General features: G+C 48.2%; 1 protein-coding gene across 1 annotated transcript in view; it reads left to right on the top strand.

Annotated features, from left to right (window-relative positions):
• Positions 1-25,563, top strand: part of LOC144161717 (uncharacterized) — a 33,903-nt gene extending 8,340 nt beyond the window's left edge. Inside the window, exons 3-9 of the mRNA XM_077692333.1 lie at positions 912-1,070; positions 1,703-2,718; positions 4,877-4,901; positions 9,762-9,946; positions 19,743-19,869; positions 20,201-20,359; positions 24,277-25,563. Coding sequence (XP_077548459.1) covers positions 912-1,070; positions 1,703-2,718; positions 4,877-4,901; positions 9,762-9,946; positions 19,743-19,869; positions 20,201-20,359; positions 24,277-25,307 — 2,702 coding nt within the window. The 3' untranslated portion in view covers positions 25,308-25,563. The remainder of the gene's footprint in view (positions 1-911; positions 1,071-1,702; positions 2,719-4,876; positions 4,902-9,761; positions 9,947-19,742; positions 19,870-20,200; positions 20,360-24,276) is intronic.
• Positions 25,564-26,972: the final 1,409 nt, after the last annotated feature.

Genomic DNA, 26,972 nt, shown 5'->3' with positions numbered 1-26,972 from the left:
GCTCGGCTCCGCAGCTTTGATGGTCATCCTTCTTCACAGAGTGGAAGACCAATACACCTTCCATCCTAAGCACAATATGAATGGTCATCCTAATCGAATACATGGCATCTCTCTCCGTAGGTTGCGGTATAATGACAACAAACTAATTCTCCAACATTTACAACTTCACTACCTGATTACGACAAGTAAACGAAACTCGGTATAGCGGTATAATCGTCCTATCTGTATAGTTTTATAGAATTTCTTTTTGGATACATTTAATGAAACATGAGTTAAAGCCGTTTTCTTTAATCATACTCCTTCCGTAGATTTCCATGCTTCGCTGCGCAACAGGCAGTGCAAAGACCAAGCTTCCGCCGATCTTCATAAAGTCGGCTTTTTCTGTAAACACAGACGCTTTGCCGGGAACTCCGAAGGGAGCGTAAAACGATACAAGGACAGGCTGCCGCTGTAGTCAAGCCCAGCCCAAGAACAGCGTCGCTGTTAGAAATACCGAAGTGGGAGACCATATGTGGGACACAATTTTGCCATCGCGAGACGGGCAATATTAGTTATCTGTCATAGCAGGGCAGGGCGAGCAACGCATCTTCACTCTCACCCTCGGCCGCTGAAGCCTGTACGAGCAAGACATGTTGAGCAAAGAAAGTGACCCCTGGCACCAAGCTCTGAATGTGATCAGCGCTACCGTTTGAAGCGAAGTAAAAGACAGGCTAAGGAGCGTGGTTGGACGCGCACGCGCACATCGGTGTCTCGACACCAGAAGTGCAACGTCAGATGTCGCGCCAATGCAATTTGCCACGTGCTCGCGTGCCCCGGCTTATTTTGACGCCGGGTGTACGTGTGTAGTATGTATGCGCATGTACGGGTGTGTGCGTAGTTGTGTGCATCGATTATTTTCTTCGTTCCCGCAGGGGGCCGTCTCTACGATGCGTACCACACCCAGGTGCTGAGCGTAGCGCTGTGTTTGGCCATGTGCGGAGGAGTCCTGGCCACACCGCTGTGCGGGCGGCTCGTCTACGCTCACGTCCCCTCCGTCGTGGGCGGCTTTGCAACGGGTGCCCTCGACACAGGTGCACTGACGCCGCTTTTCCCTCCTTCTCGAACAACTTACACTCATGCATGGAAGCTATCACACACTCACTCACTCAGCCACTCGATCACTCGGCTTCAATGTGAGGAGCCCTCACCTTTGACGTAACGCTAGGATCAAGAAAAGCTTGTTTTGCACGCTAATGTATGTATGTGCGAAGCCTTTTGCACAAAATATTCTACGCTAACCCGGACATTAAAAATGACAGTGTTTCACCTCCATCTTGCATTTCCCCATGCTTTGACCACCGATTAAAAGTTGCAGTCCCCAATTGCCGGACGAATTTACGTTTCAATTTCTACAGCCTCTCCGCCTCCATTGCCAAAAACCCTGATCCTGTTTCATTTAAGACGACCATACCTTTCACGGTATAACAATCCCACTGCTCTCTGTAACGCCTTTCGGGGCATTGAGAGTATTGAAATAAATAAATAAATAAATAAATAAATAAATAAATAAATAAATAAATAAATAAATAAATAAATAAATAAATAAATCGACTGTACAAAAAAGGCACGTAACCTGATGCCACGCAGTAATCGCATTTTCATCTAAATTTTCACATTTATTGCTGCATCACTGATTTATTGATTGATTGATTCGCCTTTGCAGGTGCTAACATTTGGCTTGTCAACTTGTGGCCTTCCAACTGCGGCCCGGCCATGCAAGTCTATCATTTCGCCTTCGGCATGGGAGCCTTGATCGCGCCTTTTATCACCGAGCCTTTCCTGTCGCTCAACGTCTCAGCTACCAGCAACGTAACGGCGACGTCAGACACCGTCGCCTTTCCTTGGGCACATATTAGCGACGCAGTCCTAGACGAAGAACAGTACCACGTGGACGACCCACGCCTCCGCGTAGACAGTAGAACGTTCAGGCCTCCGCAACTCGCATACGCCTTCGGCATTGTCTCCGCCTTCAACGCCTTAGTGGCTGCTTTCATGTTCACAGCGTACCTCATCGACCGCTCAGACAGCAAACCACCAGTTCCTTCCGGAGAGACGGCTAACCAGACCACTGACCACCAACGCTGGTTTTCGCGTAGCCTCATGCTGCTCGTTGGTCTCTACGTCATGATGAGCGGGGTCCTCGAGTGCGCTTACGGACAGATGCTACCAACCTACGCCGTCAACAGCGACCTCAGGATGACGAAGTCCCAGGCAGCCTATCTGACGTCCTGTTTCTTCTGCACCTTCACGATAGCCAGGATAGGCTCGGCCTTCTGGTCCCTTCTTGCAAGCCCTTCCTGCATCCTACTCACCTGCCAGGTACTTCTAGTGGGTACCTTTACCCTCCTAGTCTTTTTCGGCTCCTCTTCTTCGGCCTGGCTGTGGACCTTGTCCGGCGTGGCCGGCGTGTCGCTGGCAGCGGCGTACGGTACAGGTGTCTCGTACGCGGTGCAGTTTCTGCTTGTGACCGGAAAGATGATGTCGGCGGTGACTGTTGGAGCGGCTTTGGCGACTATGGCGCCGCCTCTGTTAGTGGGACCGTTCATCGAGGAGGACCCCGTGGTGCTAGCGTACGTGTGCCTCGCCGCGACACTTGTTATGAGCGCTCTTTACTTTGCCATGCACTTACTCACCAGAGGCAAGCCTGTGATTGTTCCTGCGCGACAAGTTGATGATTCGGCCTAATAAGAGGAAAAAGAAACGCTGTTGACTCTTTCATTCAATTGCCACAAGCGACAAAAAGCGGTAGCAAAGATACACAGCATTCGTCTGCCCTACTGCTAAAGCTCTAGGACTATGTAGCGTATGCGGGTACATCAGTAATACGTTTGTAGTGCTTACACGTGGGTTCAGGAAGGTGCGGCTCCTCACTAAACTTCGCACTATATATTTCCTTTCCTCGTGGTGCGTTCAAAATGGTAGCCTTTTGGGAGGAATTAAAAATAACGAATTGTGTCATTACACTCTGCGAAGGTATGTGACCAACAAAAATGTAGCACATCACAGAAAGAGAGAGAGAGAGAAGGCTCTTTATTAGAAAAGAAGGCCGAGATGTTTGCCGGAATTGCGACACCGACATGCTACTCGGTGGAGGAAGGGGGAGGGGGAAAGAAAAGGCCCCATAGATTACAGGGCAGAAGAAAGAGGAAGAAAGAGAAGAAATAAAAGAAGACAGAAAAATAACAAGAAAATGACACTCAGTTTGTGAGTAGTAAGAATACAAAGTCTGTCTTCTAAACTCTAAATCACTGCAGTGACGCCAATCTCGTCCAGATAGTCGAACAACGCATCCAGTACTTTGCGTTGAGCTTGTGGAGATGGCCATGGACCAAGAAGTACTTTCAAGGTCATTGGTCCTGGGCTGAGGCGCTCTAGTTTCTGCGCAAGACTGCATCTTGCGTGTACGTATGCAGAGCATTCCAGCAGCAAATGCTTCACGGTTTCCGGTGACCCGCAGTTGTCGCAGTAAGGGTTTGTGGTGACACCAAGTCGAAAAAGGTATGCCTTCGTAAGCGCTGCGTTGAGACGAAGTCGGTGATATAATGTCTCTAATCGGCGCGGAAGTACCTCTGGCAGCCTCATCCTGAGCTCAGGGTCTATGTAGCGTAGGAAGGCATGGTGGTGATCTGGAAGGGACCAGAGGCGGTTCCGTTCCATTAAAACAAGCTCCTTCGCCATAGTTGTGGCATCACGCTTAGTGAAAAAAATCTTCCTCACATTGCGCATTTCCAGGCCCCTGCGAGCAGCTTCGTCCGCATTCTCATTTCCAAAAACACCACAGTGACCGGGAAGCCACTGAAACGTTATACGGTGTCCAGCGTCGTTGGCAAGGTGGTGCAGGTATGTGATGTTGCGAGAGGCATGTTCATGTAGGGTGAAACAGTAGCTGCGTCGCAGGTTTTGGAGAGCCGCCTTCGAGTCTGTGAAAACAGTCCATTGCTTTGGCTGCTAGCGTAAAATGTAGCGTATAGCTTCCTTGATGGCGTGAAGCTCGGCGGTCATCGATGATGTCGCACGCTCGAGGCGATAGGAGAACGTCTGGCCAGTAGAGGGAATAAATATTCCGGAGGAACTGCGCTCAGGTGTGCAGGAGCCATCTGTGAAGATGTGGTTTGCGTCAGAGTACAGCCAGCTGATATGGTGAAGTGTTAATTGTAAGAGTACGCTTTGAGGCAGGCTCTTTTTGGAGTCGATTCCGGGGATGCTGCATCTGACATGTAGGGGCGAGAGGGTCCAGGGTGGACAATTAGACGGCATTGCTTTTGGTGCCTGGGAGGGAACAAAAAGACTTAATGTCCTGAGTGTTTGCCCGAAACTCGAATTACCATCTTCAACCATGCGTGTTAGTATACGGCTCTTGGCGTGCAGCCGATGTCGCAGATGTATTCGCACAGTCTCCTGGAGTCGAATAACTTCCAGAGGCAGACAGCCAGATTCGGCGATCGTACCTAGGCACGACGACCCTTTCGGGAGGCCGAGGCAGATGCGGAGGGAGTTGTTTCTGGCCGCATCTAGCTGCTTTCTGCTTGTGGGCGGGAGCTTCTGGAGGACAGGGAGGCTGTAACGCAATAGACCGTCGACATAGGCTTTGCAAAGCAGTACCATAGAGCGACAGTCACTGCCCCAGCGAATGCCGGCGAGATACCCCAGGATTTTTGAGATGGCGATGATTTTTGTACGGAGTTTCTTCACTTCAGGACCCCAGGAAAGATTCCGGTCTATTAAAATTCCGAGGAATCTGTGGGTTCGCACATATTGCAGATGCGGCCACCGAGAACAAGTGGATATCGTTTCATGTGCTTGCGAGTGAAAGCAATGGCGACACTTTTCTCGGTAGATAAATGCAGTCCTCTCGGTGAAAGGTACGCAGATATTTTTGCGAGAGCTTTCTGTAGCCTTTGCTGCGTGGTACGACGCGATCGCGACGCACTCCAGATGCAGATATCGTCCGCATAAAGTGTGACATGGACACCAGGTGCGAGTACTCGCTTTAGGTGGATAAGAGTAAGGTTAAATAGCAGAGGGCTCAAGACGGCTCCTTGAGGTACTCCTTTTTCTATAGTATAGTAGGAAGTTGGGCCATCCGGCGTGGACATGAAAAGTTGTCGCCCTTGCAGGTAACTTGAAATCCAAACGTAAAGTCTTCCACCAAACCCAAGAGCAGCAAGGGATGTCAGAATGGCGTCATGAAAAACTGAATCAAATGCCGATTTAATGTCTAAAAACATGGCAATAGGAACATATCCATTATATTACAGAAGGTTCTCATTTCTCATGGTAGCAATAATAGCTTTGAGACTACTGTGATATACACAGGTTGGTTCCGTTGCAGCCTTAAAAATTTTTGACACAATTAAAACTATACATGCCCGTTGTTGAGTAGTTGAGGTATACTGGGATTGGGGCGTGTGTCACTTCAAAGCAAACACTTGTAGAACAAACGTAGTTAATCATTCCTTGTGTTGTTTTTTGAAATGTCCAATAACTTGTCGACACCACACTTGGGTGTTTCTGGACATGCATACGCTGTGACCACCACAATTTCATATTTTGTTTGTGGGTGGGCTTTTGATAGCGGACCCGAAAAATCCTGCGATCCTAGCTATGTACTTCTCCGCTGTAAAGACGCACATGACGATTTTAGACCGCTACGATGGTTGCCCTACACATAAGGTAGGCTTGACGTAAAGGTATAAAGAATAAACTCGCGTTAACTCGAACTAGCATTTCTCTAAATATCGGTTAAGTCGAAAATTCTTCGCCGTGCATTTACCAGCCACCCGTGCTATGTATTTGCCCCTCTTTATCTCGAAACTTTTGTATGTCCCTGTACATACTTTCTGACATGATCGAGTACTGGCATTGCTGTAATGTTATCTGTATGACGAGCACGCAGTCAACGGTAACATGAAATCGAAGGTTGAATAAAGTACTTCCGTGTATGGCTGCGTAAAAAATAATTTACAGATGGCCGACGAAAACTGCAGTAACCGTTTCAAATAAACTCAATTCAGCTTATCAATACCTCAAATAAACTATGGTTTAGGCTTATTGGTTCACAAAATAGACTGTTTTTTATCTTCTTTCTGCGTAAGCACAGCAGGCTGTAAGCGGCCGTGTGACAGCATGGGCGCCCCGGCGAAGCCATCTGAGCGGAGCGCCGGCGCGCGGGCCTCGGAGCGGAAGTGTGCCGTGTGCAATAGGATGATGTCGGTTGGTACACTCGTTAACAAGTTAAGAACAGCAATAGCTCATGTACGGTATCACTCCGCCTAAGCGACGGACCCGGATGTCAACGGGCGCGCGCATTTTGAAAGGAGATTGCTATCAATGCGTGATATCAGACGCCTTGTCATACGCAGTTTGTTTATCATCGCTGCAGCGATTTATAACATTATTAATTCCAAAAATCACGGAAACGGCTCGTGCCATGTACAAAATATTCCCAGTAACGCACTACTTGTGGCGCGCAGAGTAACATCCGGCTGCGGTGCATGAGACACAGCAGCCGGATGTTACTCTGCGCTACTGCGATACTCTGTGTTACTAAGTTGTACCCAAATGTAGGGCGCTGAGGGTGATATTTGCGGGTAACAAAGCGTTTTCGCACGCGTTTTCCTTTTCCGGAAACCTGTTCGGCAGCCGAACCGGTTCGACTGTACACAGGAATAGGTTTGGAAAGAAAAAAAAAAAAAAAAAACGCGAGCGGAAACGCGTTTTTCTACGCACATGTGCTTCGTCCTCATTCCTCGAGTCGGCGCATTGGACCAAGGGACATAAAAAACAAAAGAAGCCGCCTCAAAAGAAGGGTATAAAGCAAACGAAGGCGTCTCAGCAGTGCATAAAGAAGCTGCATTAGGAAATTACGGCGTCCCACCACAACTCCAAAGGGAGAGCCGTGCTTATACGCACCTATAATGGCTCTGCAATAGCTCGTCCTTTATTGTTGTGCTCTGCACGAGGTTGCACGTGTGCTCATCAAGATATTTTTTCTCTGTGTCTCTCTACATGCGCATAAGCAAAATTGCCTCTGTGTGAGCGTAGCGACAATAGAAAGGCGAGAGAGGAAAAAAGGATGGAAGTAACGAAGTTGCCGAAGATATTAAGAAGAAAGAGACGAAGAAACAGTGATGTAAGAGCAAGGCATAGGGGAAAGGTTGAACTCTAAGAAAGCGTGGCGTCAGGTCAGTTGCATAATCGTTTGGTCGATCGGCGGATATCTTCCCTTTGCTTTAACGTCTTATGTCACAGGGGGCACCACCAGGCAGTGTAGACCCAGCGTTCAGGGTGCACGTACGAGTCCGCTCTTCGATGAACGTGCCTACGTGATCCAACGTGTAACAACCTCCCTGTGAGGGACAAAGGTCTATATTTGTTTAGACAACAAGATTGCCTATTTTGCGGGATTCATTAATAAAGCAACTGCCACTGTGTAAGCTTGGTTGCAAAAGATGGCTGTTTTAGGAACGAATGATACAATAGGCATATTCTGGATGGAGACCGCCTCCGACTTGAAACTGACCCCGTTTTCTGTGCCATTCTTGAGTTCGGGCTTAAATCCTTAAAAGTGTGGCTTGGAAGTTAAGGACATTAACACACTATGAACACGTTTTGCTGTCGGTCTGCATTAAAGTGCCACTAGAAGAACACAACAAAATGTAACACGAAGTTCCCGGGAATTCCACAACACCACTTTCGGACGGTTCCAGGTAGCGAAAATTCTGTGAGGTTCTATGAACTTCTTTAAATTCGCAATTAGAACATGACCAACAAAAATTAGCAGCGGCTTAGCTAAGCTATGCCAGGATGTACGTAGCGTGAGCTACGTTTAGGCTGGTTATACTTAGCTTTCCTGGTTGTCTAGGATTAGCTTGATTATCATGCTTATTGCTGCTTCAATGACACACACACGGTATACGCATTATGTGACACATGTATATTTATCAAGCGGCTCCGGCGTAGCGTCACCAATCGCCCAGACCTAAGCTGGGTCCACAGGCGCACGCCGGTGTTGCTGCGACGCACGAGCCATCGGTTCCACACCCGGCCATTCCTCGCATGATGATCAAGTTGACCGGGCCGCCACGTGCGGAACGGAGGCCGGCGAAGACGCTGGGCGCGTGGGGTGTGTGAGAGATGCCGGGCTGCGAGCAACGTTATGTGCGCCCTGTGACGTCACTTCTCTTCACGCATGCGCAGCGCGGCTCTCCAGGAGCCACGCGAAACAGCTCAATCTCGGCCATTTTAGCTCACGCTGCTAAACCACACAGCTTCCGGGCCATGGAAGCCAATGAATTGTGAGAACATCGCGCCACGGTCTGCGCGGATAGCAGCTCTGGAAGTAAAGGCCCGTTCAAAGTTTCGACAAAAGCGACGCGATCTCGTCGCGGTGACAAAAATTGTTTGAGACCAAACGACAAAAGCGATCGCTGGGCGACCGCAAACACGACGGAAATCACGTCGCTTCTATCACTCCAGTCGCAAGTGTGAACGGGCCTTAATACAAAATACAAATAGGAAAAGCGAACTCAGCTTCAGAGGGAAGCGGGTAGGGAGAAAAAGTAATGACTTTAAACTCAGAATGGGCTATGCGCGCTTGGGCCAAGCCCAGTAACCGAACATTCGGGCACTTGAACGTTGGGTGTTCGTTCGGACGACCTTGATTTTAGGCCATCAGACGACGAAACGCATTATTTATGCTTGAGCACGTGGAGCTGCTTATGATTTCAATGTTGACTTTTATCAAGCTTGAAAATCGACACCAGCGCCGCAAAGGGCAAGAAAGTCATGACGGCATACAAACTACGTCAACCTCACAATCAAAGCAAGGCACTAAGCCCCGCAGCGCTGGTTCCGTGGCTAAAGCTTCGTGCTGCTGAGCCCAAAAACGTGGGTTCGATCCCACCCGCGGTGACAGCTTTTTAGTTGTAGGCGAAAAGGGAAAACATCCATGTCTCAAGGTTTCGGCGCACGTTAAAGAACTCTACAGGCGGTCAAAGTAATTCCGGAGCCCTCCACTACCGCGTGCCTTATCGCCATGGTGTGGCTTCGGTGTGTTAAACCTCACAAGCTATCTATCTATCTATCTATCTATCTATCTATCTATCTATCTATCTATCTATCTATCTATCTATCTATCTATCTATCTATCTATCTATCTATCCATCCATCCATCCATCCATCCATCCATCCAACCATCCATCCATCCATCCATCCATCCATCTATCTATCTATCTATCTATCTATCTATCTATCTATCTATCTATCTATCTATCTATCTATCTATCTATCTATCTATCTATCTATCTATCTATCTACCAAGCAGGGCACTAAGGCTGCGCTTAAAACTGCGCATGCGCATTGCGCCCGCTCCGTTATTTTGACATAACCGCAAACATCTACACAAAATTTCTCCTCTGCCGTTGTACACCGCTGTTCTCTGCGAAACACCTGCGCACAGTCAGCGTGTCTTGGAATGCTTGCTCTTACACTGCTATGTTAAATTGTGATAAACTTCGGGCTCACGTTCGCTTCATCTGGGCTTAGCTCCGGTCTTATCTTCTTTCCCCAATTGCCGTACGCTTTTAAAAGAACAAGCTGGCGGCTGCTACGCCGTGGGCGTGGGTTTTTATGACGGCACTGCAGCAATTAGCCCATCGTCACACGCGATAAGGCTAAGACGCCTCGTGTCCAACCGGGTTTCCTGTGAACCTCCGAACCAGCCTGCAACTTCAAGCACGTCGAACAAAGCGTTTTGCCTGTGTGCGCCAACGTGGTGCTTAGAGAGTCGATTTCTGTGACCAGTACAGGCAGGACCAGCGCTGGTACAGCCATGGCGCGTTTCAAGAAAGAGACGGTTCTGCGCCTGGTCCGGACGCTAAACCTGGATCTGGCCTGTGTTGGAATGGTACATCTTATACTCCTCTTCTGTTTCGCGGACGAACCAGACATCATCGGTACTCTTATACCATTATATTATGGTGGAATGATCTCTGACCCTTATTCACAAAGAATTTAATGCCGTCTTAAGAAATGATATTTCCCGGCGGGTAGCGTGGTACCGAAGTACAGCCTTGCGCATTCGGCTCTGAATCAGGTTCAAGTGTTTGAGGCGGGTGGAGTTTCGGCCATGCATCCTTTGCACAAGTGCGTAGCTCGCGGGTATACGGCACACCTCCCACACCAACGCTGTGCTTTTGCGCGTATCTTTGCAGGGGCCAGGTTACCTCCAGAGGCGCGAGTGCTGCAGAATCATGTCGTGATTCCTTATGTTTTGCGGGTGTGCGTTTTGGGACTCTTTACGGTTACTCCTATCCTCATCTTAAATGCCTTATAACAAAAGTTCGCGTTTATCCAACGCCAAGTGTGCTCAGCTGATGTAATGGAGCATAACAAACAAATTTTAGTATGCCTGCGTAAAGATAGAAGACGCAATTTGTCAGCCAGGGCTCACCGTACATTTCAATCCACAACCCCTTGCTGCCAATACATGACGTAATACAGTGCTGAGCAGGGAATTTCCCATACCATACATGGGGGCTTACCTGTGTCCTTAACTCCGTTCGCTCCCAAGAAGTGTTGTGTACACTGCATGACCACCACTCCCTTCGCTAACAATGATGTAAAGTGTTACCATATGCTTGTTACGGATGGCTGAATTTGATGTGCACACAAAATGTTTCATTTTTTATGTCGTTCCTGTTGATCTATCGTTTGCACTTAGCGAACCATGTTTTCTCTGCGATAAAAGCCTTGTATACGATTGCGCAAATTGATACAGCTATGAATATAAGACAAACAGCCACAAGATGAAATTATGTGACAAACCGCAACATTCTTTGTACCTATCGTGTGTAAAAAAGCGATAGCACATCTGTTTTATAGAGATGGTCTCCAAATTTTGCTTAAAGGAGTACTGACACGAAATTTCTCGCTTTCAGTTTTTATGCTGTAAAGAATACCTATTGGCCCAGTAATTACGAAAATCGAACCGAAAGCCGTCAGCCGCCAACACAGAATTAATTATAGCACGTTTATTGCAACCAATTTCAAATTTGGTCGCCGCGCGGGAAAATGGCCGTTCGAAGGCCAGCCTGCAAGCGGGCAGCCTTACGTCACGGTCTCACCCGTGACGTCAGGGACGTTTTTCTTTCCTCCATGCGTTCGCCGCATCGTCTGCTACGATTGTACATGGTCCGCGACTCGCCCGCGCAGTCGACATGTCGTCTGAATCTTCAGACTCGGATGAGTCACTGCCACCCGACAGACAGAACAACTTTATTTGGCCAGGCGATTAGGCCGGCGATGTCTTTGCCGTCGTCCGTTTTTTTAATATCACTGCGGCTCGAACCGGCGCAGACCGTGATAGCAACAGCTTGTCGCCACTCTTCTAATCAATCCGATCACGAAAAAGAAGCTCTACATGCGAAAAACTAGATGTTAGTGTGTTGAAAATTGTGCTAGGAGTTGTTATCAGAGCTGAATTTAAAAGTGGCGTTCAGATATTTGCCGCGATGGGAAGCCTACGCCGACCGGCAGTGGAGGTTCGGCGCTCCGACCCAGCACTGTCGGCACCACGGTGTGGCGAGCGGCCGAAAGATGGCGCCACCTGCGAGCTAGAATCAAAACAGGCCGCGGCAGATGTCTTGGTCACCGATCGCAGAAACGGAAATTACAGTATTGCCAAAATAAAGCTTCATATGCGAAAAAGGGGATGATAGTGTGGTGAAAAGTTGTGTAAGGGATCGTCATTCGCAGTTGTACAGATACCAGCGATCAAATAGTCGCCACGATACTAAGTTCCCAACACCCAAGGTGACCCGTGCAACCCCGAGCCCGCTGGCTTGGGCGACAGTTCTTGCGGCCGCCGGCGTGCACGAACTCCACGAAGTCCACATTTACCGCTGCATGTCGTCGCGTGGAAAATAATGCATCTTGGCGTCGTCGTCGATTTGCTCGGGCAGGCTTCCACGAGCAGTACTTCGCATACCGCGAGCTTGCCATAGCACAACTTGGGCGAGCTCGGCGACGCGCACCGCCGCGTCGCCGCGGTGCCCGTCGACATCGCGCACCACGCCGTTTTCGGCACCAGTGTCGAACACCATGCGCCGGCAACGAACTGAAGAGCGAAGACGTCGAACACGCAACGTTTACAAGCATTGCTCACAAAGCTACGCCCACGTCTCCTGCCCAAACGAATACCACCGACAACAGCAGCGCAGGATATCGTTTCCGGTTCTGAAAACGACTACAGTGAAACCTCGATATATCGAACAGCGCGGTACCCGCGAAATAGTTCGATATAACCAGAATTCGATTTATAAAATTACGTAAAAAACGCGTCATAAACTGGTACAAATCAATAAATGAACGAATTGTGCAGTAAATACTCACTTGGTGCTTCAAAGTATTTGTTCTTTTAGCTTAAAGTACTGCAGCAGGGTAGCCTGGCGTGTTATACACGACTTTCTCAACGTTCCACAAGCGACAGGCCGGTGCCTTCTATAGCGCTGCTGTAGCGGTGCGCTAGGGCCAAAAAACCGCTGAAGCCTCGGTCGAAGTCGGCAGCGGGGCACTATCAGCGCTCGCGGGTACAACCTCGGCAGCGTCTTCGTTTGTGCGCTCAGTAGTAACCTAGCTCCGCTAAGATCTCCACATCCGTCAACTCCACCGTCGTTCCGGTGCTGTCGTCACCGCCAACAAAGTCATCAATGCACATGCTTCATGGCTCAGCGCCAACAAAGCGCTCCAGCTGGCCCCAGGTTTCTTCAAGCTCGCATTCTTCTTTTGCACCGTCCGATTCTGCTTCGGGGCACCCGATGCGCAGCAATCGGGAACGTCCATCGCGCCACCGCTATCCTCGAGGGTACTGCGGGATAGCTCGCCGCCTGTCAACAGAGCGCGAGCGGGCTGGGCAGGATGGGGTGGCGGAGTTCGATATACCCATTTCATGTCCGTCCCAGTTGGAAATAAAAAATTAAAAATGCAGGTGATTTTCCGCGTGATATAGAAAGTGTTCGATATAGGCAATAATTCGATATACCCGTGTTCGATATATCGAGGTTTGACTGTATATGACGTCACCCTGAACCGGCCAGACACGTAGGCCAATGTTTCGTCACGCCGAAAGCGATTGCGCTAGTGCTGCCGATTTGTGGAAGCTCGCGGCCTGGACAATCAAAATCGATTTTAGATGTGATTCCGGCCTCGGATCGCTGCAAAAATTTCTGTGAGGCATCTGTACAAACTACTGAAGCCAATTATATCATTTTTTAGGTATCAAAATTTGGTGTCAGTACTCCTTTAAGACAAATAATGAGACTTTGGTTTTCAACAATGGCTGTCTTTTAAACTTTCGTGTCATCCTTTTACGACAAAAGTACGATATCTACTGTCAAGCCTCAGCATTTGTGTTCCCTTTGCAAGGTGCTGCAAGATCACGATCCACGAGAAGCAAAGTTGCGTTTTTAAAAGGTAAAATCTACGCTTAAAAAGTGTCAAATGTCACTTTCAAGCACACAGGTCGGTGCTTTTCTTTTTTTTACCTGAATCCGCAAATTCCTCATTGTGCTGTATCAGCCGTCGTAATTTATAGGCTGCAGTTCTGTACTGAAAATTATATGTTGGATGTATACAAGCTGTGAAGAATCGAGGGCCTCAACAAGCATCAGTACGTTCTGAGACCTTCCATGGCGGAGGGCTACAGATTAGTTTATTATGTATGCCGGAATTTCGCACGCGCACACAGGTTATAGTTTTTCGCGTTCCTTAGAAGAAAATGAAAATAGTGGCCTTGTGGAAGGCATAATGTGGCGCAGTCAGCTCTGTTCTTCTGTTGGGTATCATTTACAAGTGTTAAGAATAGAGATTCGATCGATGGAACAATTACAATTAGGAAACAAGAGCTTCGCAATAAAAATGACGCATGGACAAAAAGTGTGGAGGACACCGTGACCTTAGTGAAGTTTTCAAGAATATTCTAAGAATACATTGTTCATTATAACAAAATTGCTACACTTCTATCTATTGTCACGAGGAAGAGACGAAGAAGTGGGCAATTTCACGTACCGCCATGTTTGCCCACCTTCGAAGAAGATGAAGCACATCGAGTTACATAGCCGTGCTCGCGACAAGATGGCTGACGCCAATTAAATCATCACCTCATCAATCACCGTTCGCCTCGTCGTTACTGCGCCGCGTAACACTATTATATGAAAACGTACGCATAAAGCTTGCTGTGAAACAAGTGACCGATGAACGAGACTGTAATATTGCTCTCTTTAACCACCTCACCTGCAGCTTGCACCGACTGAAATGGTGCACCCAAGACACAAAGCTCATCAGTTAAACTGATTTCGTGTTGGAAAGAAGGGTACGTTTCGGACGCTATAAGCGCGGCGTGCGAAATGCGAATGCCTTATTCCGAGTATCTTTCTACGCAGTGCATAGAGCGCCGTCCGACGGCACTCCAGTTGATCGATGCTGGAATGACTATAGTGTGCCATCCGACGACTTTCGAATATTTAAGACTAGCGCCAACCAAAGCGTCCGTCCCTGTTGCTTATGTGATAGGCATGTTAAGCCACCAAGATTAACAAAGTCATATTTCCGAGAAACTGTGGCATTTGTACATAGTGTGTATGACCAACCACCTCACTGGCTCCCTCTTTTGAACGCTTGTGTGTGTTTGCGTGACTTTCGATGTATTTGTGCTTTTCCTAACTTCAGTGCGTTCCTTTGTTTGCTTGGCTATGTATTACTCGTACTGCCATGTTTGAGCGTATTCTCCCATGTAATAAAGAAAAAAAATGTCGTTGTAGTGTACAGGATCCAGCCTAGCTTCTTGATCCCGAAGACGGTGGTTGGATACCGGCTCTTGCCTCAGTTGTTTTTTTAATCGTCATTGTGTTAAGTTAGTTTTGGTTTTCAAATGATTTCTTTCTGTGCGTTAGGTCATGTTATGGTATGTTTAGGTTAGGTTGCCTAACTTTACGCTATCTTGAGCGATGTAGTGCCAGACGCGGCATTTTGTTACGAAGCGCCGGTGGACGTCGATATAGTGGAGTGCTTATAATACCGTCGGACGCCAGTCTAGACAGGGCCATTTTTCTACGACGCTAGTTATTCAAGGCCCAGAAACTAATCTGCAGCAGAAACACTTTTACAGAGTCACTCCAGCTGTCGGATACGGGCGTATTTAGTTTGGCACTACTTGGAAAGGGTCTGCTATGTATAGTAAAACTTTAGCCCGCTGCCGTCCTGGTCAAAGATGAGTACTTGCTTCAAAACTTGTGCCCCATGACGGCATCCCGAGGATCACTGCAGCGCCGCTTACATGCTGCACCATCGTGGCAACAGGCTTGCACACGAACTGGCTGTGCGTAGCTGTAGTTGTCCGTCCGGTACGTCGGTGAGCTTTCGGTCACCCCGATGTGATCGGACTCGCGCGCCACATCCATTCGAAGTAGCACAAACCCTAACTTCCTGCACTTACGTTACCTGCCAAAAGTCCGGAGGAGATGGTTATTGGAGTCGAAACAACGGTGTTGCTCTTGCCGTTGATTATCATGTCCTGCGGCTCCGTAAAAGCACCATCAATAACCGCAGGCTCCCCAGACTTCGAGTTGTATGCTCTTTTTTTTTAAACAAAGCTTTCTATGTCCCATTGATGACGTTTGTTGCGTCGAAAACACACTTCAGGAAAGCCAACTTTCTCTAATGATGATGGTGATCGTGCGTGAAGTCAAAGAAAAAAAAAACGCGTTCTGGGGTCAGCATCGAACCTGGCTACCTCCCGTTATGAAGCCGACGTCCATCCGACGGCGCCGCTCCGACACGGCCAAAGCAGTTTGTAATTGGTGAACGGACGTGCAAATTATAAAAATCATGCGATCCTCCGTCTAACGACGATGATGTTTGAGCACGAAGCTTTCTTCTCATGAAATCAAATGGCGAAATGTAAAGTCAAATCCGCTGCGATCAAAAGTGCAAACTGCGTGCGAGTCAAGATTAAATCTCAACGCGCCATATTTCAAACTCAGGCGACAACCCAGGAAACCATAACGAGGAAGCTTCGCGTTCAGCCATCGTCGTCGTCAGACGGAGTGATGCGTGATTGACCAGTGCAGCTCCACCTATGTAATTATGCGAGAGCCCGGCCAAAGCCGTCCGTTCCGCGTCGGACGCGCGGCCACGTCTTATAAGCGCCAATACATGAGTCGTTGGGGAAAATTGCCGCCGGCTGGCGTTCGAGAGCCTGCTATGAAGAAATTTCCATTCGGATTTAGAGCCGACCGGTGAGCTGCGGAGTCCAGAACTATTAGGCCAATCAGCCTGGGGGAAGGTGGAGGCCGAAAAGTCCTTGTTTGTCACACGCGAACAGTGCTCGATGCCAATGTACTTTATGCGAGAAAACGTACTTCGCGGGCTAACCTGGTTTGCCTGGCAGATATGAAGCTCGGGATGAAGCAGGAACGAGTGGGATCCCTGGAACTATAATCCTGCCACAACAACTCGAAGAAGAGACTCTCAGTGCTCGTGCAGAACCCGATGAGCCACTCCACAAGGTCGCAAACCGCGTAAATCCACTGAACTGTGCACCTTTGTTGTCCGGTCCGTGTACAGCGCGAGAGGTTCCGCCGTCTTGGCGTTGTACATGCTTCTGCAGGGCCATAGGGCATTTTGTCGGTGGTCATAGGGCACGGATATGTAGCTTGCAACATAAGGTTTTCATTTTTATTTAAACATTTTGCAGCCCCTTAGTAGCAGAAGCGGGGCAAATGTACAAATAACGGGTCTAAATTGGATATCCGTACACAGTAACTCGCGCAAAAAAAGAATGCTAACAAAGGAAAGCAGACAACTTGACCCATAAACAAAACAAGTATGTAAAACAAAACAACAGAACCAAACCGACATATGCTCCTATATTGGCAAACACATAAAGGCACAATTTCAACTATGCATACGTATGTATCTATACACCGATAACTAATCTTTCTTGTGCACGTGGGCACGGCGAGATCAACGTCGGCCATCACGTAGTTAGAGCCAGGGGAATTGGCATAGATCAAGGCACTGTGCCACAGCACTGGACTCCTTGCCCTTGTAGTTCATGTATGCAAGTCCCGTATTTTCAAGGCAAGCAGGACCTATGATGCTGGCAACAGCGTGGTTCCAACAGAGCGCAGCCACCCATACCTGTTACAAAGGGGTGTCACAGTTAAAGCCCCTCAATACTGCTCTCGTCCGCCTGGGACGTGACGATGGGGCTTTAGTCACGGTCTTCTTGTTGGTTACGGGTGTTATCCCCTGTGCACATCTTATCGAGACATGGCTCACGGAATGAGGGGACGCCGTCAACCGCCTTAGGAAGGGCACAGAAGGCGTGGCATAGACTGAACTCGGTGCTTAGCTGGGGTAGGGCCGCCGCGCAGTTGGTGCTACTGTCATTGTCCAGGGAGTGTCCGCAGCTTCCAACCTCCCAACCGTAGGTGGGGGCGACAAAAGCTCCAGTAAGCGAGGGATGCGGGCCAACATGCAAATCTTCGGTTGTACTCGGCTAGCTTAGCATTGTTCGTGGACTTCTCTTCTGGTACAGCTGAAGCACCACGTCGTTATCGGTGATAATGTCCACGTCTCTGACCAGGTCACAGACAGGCCAGAGTGGGAGGGCAGCGGGGGGCGCACCCGTGTACATGTACTGAGAAGTGGGGCCTCCGCGTTTCAATCACCGCATCCACGATGCAAGCTGGGACGGGTGGCGCCGACACATCGGAATGTGACAACTAAACGCTTTGCTTCAGTTTCAGAGCTCAGAAGTCAGGGTGCACAGGGACAACCCGGTGCACAGGAACAGCAAGTGAGACTTCAGCGCTGACGTGTGTGATGGAATGCCCGGTGTTGATGTCGGTGACAGTGCTTAGGGAGTAGCGCTTGTACAGGCACGCGGAAAATATATTGAGCAACCAGCAACCAATTAGAGTAAGAAAAGCTGGTGCCCGTCTTTCATTTTTTTACAAGCGTGTGCTGTTAGCGACGCAGCTTCTAAAACAGCATCGGAAGCCGCCCAGAAAACTAGCTATACAATTCGTGCCTTCTACGCGGGATTGGCCAACAATAAAGCGGCGCTACTCGTCACGAGCTTGCAATTCCTCCTTGTTTGCTTGCTCGTTTGCTTCTGCTTGCTACCCAGGGCTGTTGCGGTAACCGGTACGCCGGTCACCATGTACCCCTAAGGGCCCTTGCAGGCTCAGTAAAACGTTTGTCTCTCTGTCTCCCTGCTTAGTAGGAAGGCAGCCCTTCAATTTCCTTTTATAGAGTGTTTCTTGGTCTACTAAACACGAACAGTCTGGTCTGTCTGTCTGTCTGTCTGTCTGTCTGTCTGTCTGTCTGTCTGTCTGTCTGTCTGTCTGTCTGTCTGTCTGTCTGTCTGTCTGTCTGTCTGTCTGTCTGTCTGTCTGTCTGTCTGTCTGTCTGTCTGTCTGTCTGTCTGTCTGTCTGTCTGTCCTTAGACCCAGCTGCCCGGCCAAAAGTTAAATTGCGATCTCGAAGGAGAAGCTTATATAGGCAAATCTTTCCCAAACCATTAAATCTGGAAACACAAAACAAACGCGTCAACCTTGTTTAGCAGAAAGAAAGCATTAGGAATATTTGAGGCAAAACATCACTACATAAATGATACTGCAGTGTTCTTTTAACCAAAAGAAATTGGCCAAAAGAAACTTCCCTGCAAATGTCAACGAAAGACGCCATGCTTCCCTGCGCAACGGGAAATGTGGGAAAGGCACATTACAAATTGAAAGCTTACACTGATCTCCTTAAAATCGGTTTCACATTCGCCGTGTCCGGACAAGGTTGTAGAGTAACGAAAGATGAATTTAGATGGCACGCGAGCACTGTAACACGCGAACACTGTATTGATTTAGCATCAATTTAATTTTTCAAGACCAATTGTTCAATTCAATTCAATTCAATTGTTCAAGTGTTTATTGTGGGAGAAGAGAAACTGGATTGGATAGAGCGTGAGAGGCGAGCGGGGGAGAGAAGAGAGCGATTTAAAAGGCAGCGGCGGCAAAAGACTATTGTATTTCGACGACATTTGCAGCCAAGTGAGCAGATATGCGGCCATTTTTTTTCTCCTGTAGCGTCCGCAAAGGAAGCGAGCAAGCAAGAGAACAAACTGGTATCCCCAGCTGTCGCAGAAATTCACAGTTTCACTGTGTGGTCGCCCCGCGGTTATTTCGAGCAACCTCTTCGGAGTTCTGTATTATGGCGAGCATTTTGAACCTATCTTGCCGCTATATTTACAACGATAGCTCTCGACGCCAGAGCTGCAGCATCTTTGTGACATCTAGCGCTGCGTCAGTCATGATGCCCTTCTTATATCCGACGTAACCGGGCACCTGGAGTTCATTGACAAAGCGGAAATCGGGAGGGGAGTTTCTTCAGCATTGCGGCGAGAGCTTAGGAACTGTTGGAAGTTAGAAAAGTTAGAAGACAGACAGACAGACAGACAGACAGACAGACAGACAGACAGACAGACAGACAGACAGACAGACAGACAGACAGACAGACAGACAGACAGACAGACAGACAGACAGACAGACAGACAGACAGACAGACAGACAGACAGACAGATCAAAGCTTTTGTGCTTAGGTGGCCCAAGAAAGACTTAAAGAAGTGGTCGCCTTGCTTCTCGCAGGGTCTCTTCTTTTCTGTGACCGGAGTTGCGTTGCTGGACCTTGCTGACGTCTACAGCACTGACGTCAGAAGCGTCGCGCAGCTGGTCACCACGCGGGGCGTTGGAATTCTCGTCGGTGGCTTCATCGGTGAGTCGTTCCTGAAGTTATGCTCATCCTTTGCAAAGAACTTAACAAAAAATAGAACTCTGCAGTTTAATTCTTGTGTACGCATATGCAAGTGTGATGGAGAGAGAGAGAGGGGGGGGAGTGGTCATCAGGTCAATACCCACATATGCACACATGGCTTACGTCCGCTCTTAAGGTCTTGTTTTCTCGTTTTAAAGCGACCACACAGGGACGTCAATACTGGTAATGTTGTCCCCGGGGAATCATCATAATCGCATGCCCACACGTCAACAGCAGCTGTCGCTCGTAGTACATACCTTGGAATGGTTGCCTTTCTCGCTGTTCTGTGCAGGAGGTCGCCTGTACGATGCTTACAACACCCAGGTACTGAGCATCGCCATGCTCGTGCTAACGTGCGGCAGCGTGATGGCAACACCGCTGTGTGGATGGCTCATCTACGCACACGTGACTTCTGTCCTGTCCGGGTTCGCCATGGGCGCCCTCGATACAGGTTCGTTGTCGTTTCTTGAACTCATTCGCAAGCTACTCACTCACTCACTCACTCACTCACTCACTCACTCGCTCACTCGCTCACTCACTCACTCACTCACTCACTTACTCACTCACTCACTCACTCACTCACTCACTCACTCACTCACTCACTCACTCACTCACTCACTCACTCACTCACTCACTCACTCACTCACTCACTCACTCGTTCGCTCACTCACTCACTCACTCACTCGCTCATTCACTCACTCACTCACTCACTCACTCACTCACTCACTCACTCACTCACTCACTCACTCACTCACTCACTCGCTCGCTCACTCACTCGCTCGCTCACTCACTCGCTCGCTCATTGACTCACTCACTCACTCACTCACTCACTCACTCACTCACTCATACTCACTCACTCACTCACTCACTCACTCACTCACTCACTCACTCACTCACTCACTTGGTCCTTTTAACAGTGCCTTAAAGTACGGAGAGAGAGAGAGAGTATAAACTTTTATTTGGAGCAGAGCAAGCGCAGAAGGGATAAGTTTCTCAACCCCTTTTCGAGGTCCCTTTAAGCCCTATTCGTCTAATTTAGTGTGCTAATAAAAATTACCTGCTATTGGCCACATCGAAACCATTGTGATATTCTGCAACATTTAAGAATAAAGCGTATATTTTATGTTAGTAAATAAATAAATTAATTGATTTTTGAGTAGTCGCCTGCACCTTGCCTTACAGCCTGCAAAGATACATCTGCCATGCCTTTCCCAGCCACGACATTCTGTATAGCCTTTGCGGTACCTTTCCTTGAGGTAGCCGGGAAATAGGCTGAAAATAGAAATAAAATATTCGCAGACATATACTAAAGGCTAAAATGTTATCCTGGGCGATTATTCTCATGTAACTGCAGGGAAAAATAAAACAGCGAGTAACGACGGGTTAATCGAAACAAATCCGGAGCCTTCCACTACGTAGCGCCTCATCGCCTGTGTAGCGTCGGGGCGTAAAAGCCTAATAGTGTACTTTTTACCTTTGGGGCAAAGTAAATATAATCAGAAAATGTGTACAGCTGTAGAATACTAAAAGAACCTATTGCAGCTATTAAAGCGAAGCTGTCTTGGACTCACTGATGGCGCTGCCGTAACGAAGACGCACTGCAAGGAAACCAACTCTGCACAATAAAATACCACATTACGATGATGATGATGATGATGATGACACAAGAAAGAAACGCTTCCCGTGGTACGAGTCAACCCTGGTTCTCTTGCGTGATGAAGCCCATAGAGTTTCACACTAATATGCCCTAGAGGGAAATCTGGCGCCACTGTCTACGGGAGCCGCACTTCGGCGAGCGTGCCGTCATGTACCGAGCAGGCACGTTCCACTTCTCCTTGGCATGGCTCACGAACAGGCTGAAAAGTTGGCTCTGGCTGCAAAAAGCAACAATATTACTGTAAAAGGTTCATCAAATTTGTTTTGTTATTATAAAATAGAACCTCCATAAAGATTAATTTGTCAGGGATTATGTAGATGTTCATTGCACGCTGAACAAGAAAAAAATGTTAGCCTTTTTTGTTGATCTTGGCTTGGAGACAAAAAAGAAGCCGTATGGCTAGCTAAGCCAAGTAGGCGAGGAACGTCGATAGCGGCAATGGCGCCGCCCACGGCGGCCCGCGACTGCAGCGGCAGATTTTTCTCTAGTATATATTAGTATAAAACTCTATGATGAAGACGACGTCTATCCGATTCTGCCATTCTTTTTTTCCGACATGGTCAAAGCTGTTTGGATTTTGAACTTCGACTTTCCCTCTGCTACTCGAACTTCTAAATAAATATCATTCGAACGAATAAATCGTAGGAGCTTACTTACTTCATTTCTCTCAGAGAAAGCCTCACGTTTCAACCATCTTTTCCTTAGATGAAAGGGGCTTTTTTTATTTGCTGGCATCACGGATGCTAGAAAACAAACAAAAAAAAAGCAGCCGTTCTACTCGTAAGGGTGTATGACAATCAAAGCTGTATAAACTACACATCACACACATGTTTAGAAAATATACACGTATTCATTTTTATTATCATTCGGTAGTCGTAGTGACTATGGCTTTGTGATTACTTAATGCAGCTTGGAAGGGCGAGGGTTTTATCCTGGCAGACAAACATGGCCCCGTGATTTTACTGAAGTATAACTGACGCAATCGTTGCCATATTTTTTTTTTTATATAAAAAGCATCCAATATTTCATGCACGCTTGCATCGTGGCTTCAGCCCAAAATCTTAATTTCACTTAGCCGCGGAACACAATTATTACAGGTCCCACAATGTGCAGGCAAGTGCGCAGTCCCCCATTTCTTACTGCCAATTCATGTTTCCGTTCTGTCAATTCATGTTCCCGACACACTTGTCTGCACATTGTGGCACGTGTAATAATTGCGTTCCACGGCTAAGTGAAATTAAGATTTTGGGCAGAAGCCACGATACAAGCGCGCGTGAAATATTGGAAGCTTTTTATATCAAGAAATATGGCAACGATTGTGTCAGTGATACTTCAGTAAAAAAGTGAAAAAAAAAATTGGCCGCGTATCTGCTTCTTTCGTTGCAAATGTCGTCAAAAGACGATAGTCTTTTTAGGCATTTGCCAAGGAAATGCCCCAAGTTAAAGACGATAGTCTTCCTTGGGCTACTTAAACCCAGAAATTTTGGTCTGTTTGTCTGTCTGTCTGTCCGTCCGTCTGTTTGTCTGTGACTCGATTCAGCCACCCGGCCAAAGTAAAATGCATACTGCGATATAGTCTTATATACTCACAGCCAAATGAGAGCGTCTAAGCCCGGTTTATATGTTCATACTTGTCAGCTTTGCTGAACATGAACAAGACATTACGCAAATATAAGACAGGAAATTAATACACAAGGGATAGTTACAGTGTTCTTTTATTTAAAAAAAATTCGTGGATGCTTGGTTTTTGGGTAGTAAATTATATTCTACATCGACTGCAGAAAACCGCCGCCTGCTGTTGCCCGCGCCACCTCCCGGCGGCATATGAGAAATCACGCGGCAACAGAAACGAAAAGACAAACATGGGTCCGTCCATTCCTCTCGGAAAGAAGCCCATCTATCGACGGTAGACGCGAATTCTGTAACGTTTGCAACTTCACTGTGAGCTAATTATGTCGTGTAAATGCAACTCAGCATAATGATAGAGTCGTTTTGGTTGGGAAAGTTTGCTGGGAATGTTTGCTGGGAAAGTTTTGAGTCGTTTTCTCTAAACATGCTCCTCCCGTAGATGCCCATGTATTTGGCGGCAGCCGGAAATTCTGTAACGTTTGCAAATTAATTGTGAACTAGCTAATTATCCAAAAAAAGAATGGCGTATGATAGTCCCCTTGGTGGCCAGTTGTGATAATATTATTGTTGGGAAAGGTTTGATAAAACGAGAGTTACAGCTGTTTTCTGCTGAGCATTCGCGACAAAGCCGGACTAGCCACAACGCGTTATTGCCGCTATATTGATTTGTTGACGGTCAAGAAAAATCAAAGGTACTCTATACTCGCGAACAAGTTAAGAACAGCAATAGCTTATGTACGGTATCACTCCGCCTAAGCGACAGACCCGGATGTCAACGGGCGCGTTCGTTTTGAAAGGAGATTGCTATGAATGCGTAGTATCGTCTGCCTTTTCTCGCGTAATATTTTTGTCGTCGCTGTAGTAGTTTATAAGCACATTAAGTCCAAAAAATTGTGAAGACGGTTCGCGCCTTGCTCAAAATATTCCCAGTAACGGGCTACTTGCACCGCGCGGAGTAACATCCGGCTGCGGTGATGAGGCACAGCGGCAACTTCAGTAGCCGTTCTTAACTTGTAACCGAGTGTAGCCATAAACAGTGTTGCTGTAAAAGCTTGTCACTGCATACGTTGTTGCTTTTGCAGGCGCCAACATATGGCTGATTAACCTGTGGCCCTCCAACTGCGGGCCAGCACTGCAAGTCTACCACTTCGCCTTCGGCGTGGGAGCTTTCGTCGCCCCATTCATAACAGAGCCGTTCCTGTCGCTTAACGTCTCCGCGGCCGCCAACGCCACGGCAACGTCAGCCAACATTACCAATCCCTGGGGCCACATCAGCGGAATGATATTAGGAGAAGCCCATAACGCAGATACTGCGGACATGCTCGAGGATCGCAGTGACGATGGAGCGTTCTACAAGGCACCACAACTAGGGTACGCCTTCGGCATAGTCGCGGCGTTCAACGCGCTAGTTGCCGTCTCAATGGTCGTCGCATACATCGTGGACAGGTCAGACATCAAACCCCCGGTGCCCTGTGAGGAGGCAGCGAACGGGGACGGCGACAAGGAGCGTTGTTTCTCTCGCACCCTCATGGTTCTCCTGGCCCTCTACATCATGGTGTACTTGGGACTCGAGTGCTCTTACGGCCAGATGCTACCGACCTTCGCGGTCCGCAGTGACCTCCAGATGACCAAATCCGAAGCCGCCTACCTCACGTCACTGTTCTTCCTGACGTTCACCATCGCCCGGATTGTGTCGGCCTTCTGGTCGCTCCTTTCAAGCCCCTCCTGCATCCTCCTCACCTGTCAGGTGCTTCTGGTGGTAACCTTCGCCCTGCTAGTCTTCTTCGGCTCCTCTTCGGCAACCTGGCTGTGGGCCCTGTCTGGCGTCGCCGGAATTGTCCTGGCACCGGTGTTCGCGGCTGCCGTCTCGTTCGCGGTGCAGTTCCTGGTGATGAGCAATAAGATGATGTCGGTGGTGACGGTGGCGGCGTCGCTGGGCACCATGGTTCCGCCCGTGCTCGTGGGGCTGTTCATCCAGGACGACCCCATGGTGCTGACGTACGTGTGTTCCGCGGCCGCGCTCATGATGACTGTGCTGTTCTTTGCCATGCGGTTCGTCACCAGAGGAAAAGCCCTGGTCACGCCGGAGACGCGCATCGGCGATTCGACGTGACGGAGGAAGAAAAAAGAAAGCAGAAGCTGACTTTCCGCGTCTAGCTGTGGGAGTGTTTGAGGCTCAGTAATTCGTTCCGTAAAGGTCCCAAGAAAACGAGAAAACAATTGACAAATAACGGCATGGTAAAGAGGACATAACTGTAAAATTTCTGTCGCGCATCGTAGCTTGGCACCACATTCCGAGGAATCCTTGATACCCTCCGCCGTGCACATGAAAAAGCATTTCTAGCGATAAAGCATAATTTCCAGCTTCATCTTTGAGTATATTTATAGATTCTAGCTGGAATCGACAGCTTCTAACTAGAAAAATTCTTAGTCTAGCTAGAGATGATTATTTCCGGTTTGCAGTATCTTTTTTCTTCCAGCTGGGCTGACGAATGCTAGCTGGAAGTAATAGCTGCCAACCGGAACAAAATCTCAATCCAGCTAGAAATGAGCCAGAAACTGAATTTCTAGCTAGAAATATTTCTAGCAAGAAGAAATTTCTGGTTCAATATACCAGCTGGAAAAATATTATTTTCACTGTTCCAGCGCCCAGTAGTAGCACGTATATAGTTTTGTCGAGCTTCTATGAAGAGCCTATATGCATCAGTAAAGGTTCTATCCATGGCCCACCCGTCTTCCCTTGTGTATGGCGAACATGTGATGCTAAGGTTTAGGCCCCTAAAGCACGAGAGTAATTATGGTATCATGAGTAGCAGTCCATGTTACTTTTGATAAATACAAGCGGTGGTGGGGCTCATGGAGTAAAGACCAGCAGCAACGGCAGCAGCACTAAACAGAAATTAACGCAAATTATCGATGCCAGCTAAAACGCTTTATAAAGTTGCTGTTTCGGAGCATCCCGTGAAGTATCTCGGGGATGTCATCCATGAATGTCGTGTTCTCTCGGATCAATGTTAGGTTCCTTGCTTCGGCAGAACTCTTAGACATTATAAAGGCAGGCGAAACAAGGAAACCATTTTTTTTATGATTGTCGGTGCGTGCACACCCGGCGTCAAAAGTTTTGGGGACGCGATTTTGGAAATCAAAGTCGAATTCTTTGCTGTCTGATAGCTCATCACTTGATTTGTCTTCCTCAGCGGAAGATTACAGTTCGGAGCATCATCCCCATACGCACAGAAGAATCTTATTTACCAGACAGCAGAGAAATTGTGTTTCATTTTGTATATCGCGTCCCGGAAACTTTTGACGCCGGGTATACGTCCGCATTGTAATGGTGATGTACGATGGCTTCGGTATAGTAGCCTCGGCGAATGCTTGAGTCTCGGCCTCGGTGGGAAGGGAACTCTGCTATCGTAGTGGCAATATTAGCGGGGGGGAGGGGGGGCAATGGATCTAGTCGCTTGGGTTAGGTAAGAGAAGGTGGCGGTTGCGTAATAGTGCCATAAAGAGGTGGTCAGGCCTGGCTTGCCTCGACATTGAATCTGTTTGGGGTTCGACGCTACGGGATGCCGGGAGAACAATGATGTGGTTTAGATGGCTCCAGTGTTGGGTAGGGTGCGTAAGATCGTTAGCAAGTGGAAGGTGGAGTAGCCTAGTGTCTCGAGAGTAGCGACGCCCTGCCAAGGGGTGCTTGGGCACTAGGGCTGAGCCACGTGATGGGCTGGGGGACGTGATCTGTTGCATTCAAGTTAGGGGGAGTTAAGTTCTGAACTTCGGA

Source organism: Haemaphysalis longicornis, unplaced genomic scaffold, assembly GCF_048455015.1.
Source record: "Haemaphysalis longicornis isolate Haplotype H1 unplaced genomic scaffold, Haemaphysalis longicornis Haplotype H1 scaffold_12, whole genome shotgun sequence".
Taxonomy (NCBI): Eukaryota; Metazoa; Arthropoda; class Arachnida; order Ixodida; family Ixodidae; genus Haemaphysalis; species Haemaphysalis longicornis.
This window is presented reverse-complemented; position numbering and strand designations above follow the sequence as displayed.